We start from the raw sequence: 1,826 nt of genomic DNA on the forward strand, positions 1-1,826 counted from the left end.
GCGCACTCTCCAGTGCACCACAGGGCCGGCCCTGCCTTGCAATTTCTAAGGAAACAGTGATGGTTCATTAAACGTTAACATGTAAAATATTCTAAAATGGTTTGTAACTGTATTGTGGCATTTCTTTATGTTTTTACATATGCAGAGCTTAAATAAATGCGAGTAGTCTAGCCTCTCTTGACCTTTAAGGGGTCCTGGTCTCATATCCTGCTTTGCTCTGAAGTTATTTAAGGCCTAAGTAGCTTAGGGAAATGCTACCTTCCACCTCATCCAGCCCAAGCTTTGGGGTCAAAGCCTCAGCTTGGGATAATATTACTTTGTGCAAATATTTCTCTCAGGGGCTCTACAGGGAAGGGGAGCTGTAATCTAAGAAAAATTTAGGGATACCTGGGTTATTTAGGCAAAATGCTGCCTTAATACCATTGTAATAGCCCCCAATCTCACCCCAAGCCTGACCTCTGGTCTGACTCTCCATGCCTTGATCCCTCCTGTCCCCGTCTATCCCCCGTCCTCACCTCTTTGTTGATCACCATGTTGCACATGCACTCGGTGGCCGCCTGCCGCAGCTGGTCATGGTTCTCAAACATGTAGTTCTCAATGTCTGGCAAGGCCTTCTCCTTAAAGATCTTCTGCCTAGGGAGGAAGGTGGAAGAAGAGAGGCACTGAGTCCTCTGTAGTAAGCGTTTGGGATTTTGGCCACCCAGGGGCTATTCCTGCAGCCTGGTGGTGTCCCTCCCACATCCTCAGCCAGTGTGGGCTGAGTGGCATTGAACCTGCCCCCAGCTCTAGGAGGGGCACCAATGGGCATAAACTAAATGACACAGTACAGCATCCTGACCACAGCGATGGGTTCTGGGATGAACATGTCACCCAGCAGGAGAGTCTTTGCGTTATTGTTGGGGAAAAGAATTTCTCTCTCCTTCTCTTTTCCTGCTGGACATGAACACAAGAAAATATGAGGTCCAAAGCTACCCTTGTGACCATGAGAGAGGAGAAAAGCTCATCCGAGAATGAAGACAACACAGAAAAGAGAGGAGAGGCAGAGAGAACAAGGACCCAGGACAGTTTTGTAACCCCTCTATCAAGTCAGACCAGAATATGGATTAATGAAGACTCTTTTCTTTTTCTTTTTTTTTTTTTTTCAGTGTGCACCCAAGCTATTAGGGAGTGTTCATGCCATCAAAACCTGTGGAAGGGAAATGAAGAATGCAGGATTAGGAGTAAGAAGTTAAAGTTTATAGCCTCAAAGAACTTTCCACTCCAGGCAGATCTCTAAAGTTAAAATGGTCTTTTAGAGTTGTCTCAAGTTGGGGCAAGGGAAATGGGTGTTCATACCCCCACATTGTTCTGACATTTACTAAGGTTTGCCTCGAAAAGTAGTAATGAACCTGAGCTAGGTGNACATTGTTCTGACATTTACTAAGGTTTGCCTCGAAAAGTAGTAATGAACCTGAGCTAGGTGACTCTCTTCAGCTAAGTCAATTCTTATAGAAGCTTGACAGTGGAGTGCAGTCTGCCAGCTCAACTCCCAGCGGCTGTTCTGGATTGCACGTTTGAATGTTATGAGCCGGTAGTTTTGGAGGCTGGGAAGTCCACAGTCCAGGGGATGCATCTGGTGAGAGGCTTCTTCTGGTAGGAATGCTTCAAAGTCCCTTGGCAATGCAGGGGATCACATGGCAAGGATGGCAAGAGTCTTACCCCCGACTTTTAATTTACACAAGTCAATACATTTCCTTTATGCTTAAGTTAATTAGGGATGAGTTTTCTGCTACTTGCAACAAAAGAATCCCAACACAGTACATTTCGTCATTTTCCTGTTTCCCCAA

At 45.6% G+C, this 1,826-nt stretch overlaps 1 protein-coding gene across 1 annotated transcript in view; it reads right to left on the bottom strand.

Annotated features, from left to right (window-relative positions):
- Window positions 1–1,826, bottom strand: part of UNC45B (unc-45 homolog B (C. elegans)) — a 30,655-nt gene that overhangs the window by 6,981 nt on the left and 21,848 nt on the right. Inside the window, exons 17-18 of the mRNA XM_008572624.1 lie at window positions 828–930; window positions 516–633 (exon numbers count right to left, since the gene is read on the bottom strand). Coding sequence (XP_008570846.1) covers window positions 516–633; window positions 828–930 — 221 coding nt within the window. The remainder of the gene's footprint in view (window positions 1–515; window positions 634–827; window positions 931–1,826) is intronic.

Source organism: Galeopterus variegatus, unplaced genomic scaffold (genome assembly GCF_000696425.1).
Source record: "Galeopterus variegatus unplaced genomic scaffold, G_variegatus-3.0.2 Scaffold812, whole genome shotgun sequence".
In the NCBI taxonomy this organism is placed as follows: domain Eukaryota; kingdom Metazoa; phylum Chordata; class Mammalia; order Dermoptera; family Cynocephalidae; genus Galeopterus; species Galeopterus variegatus.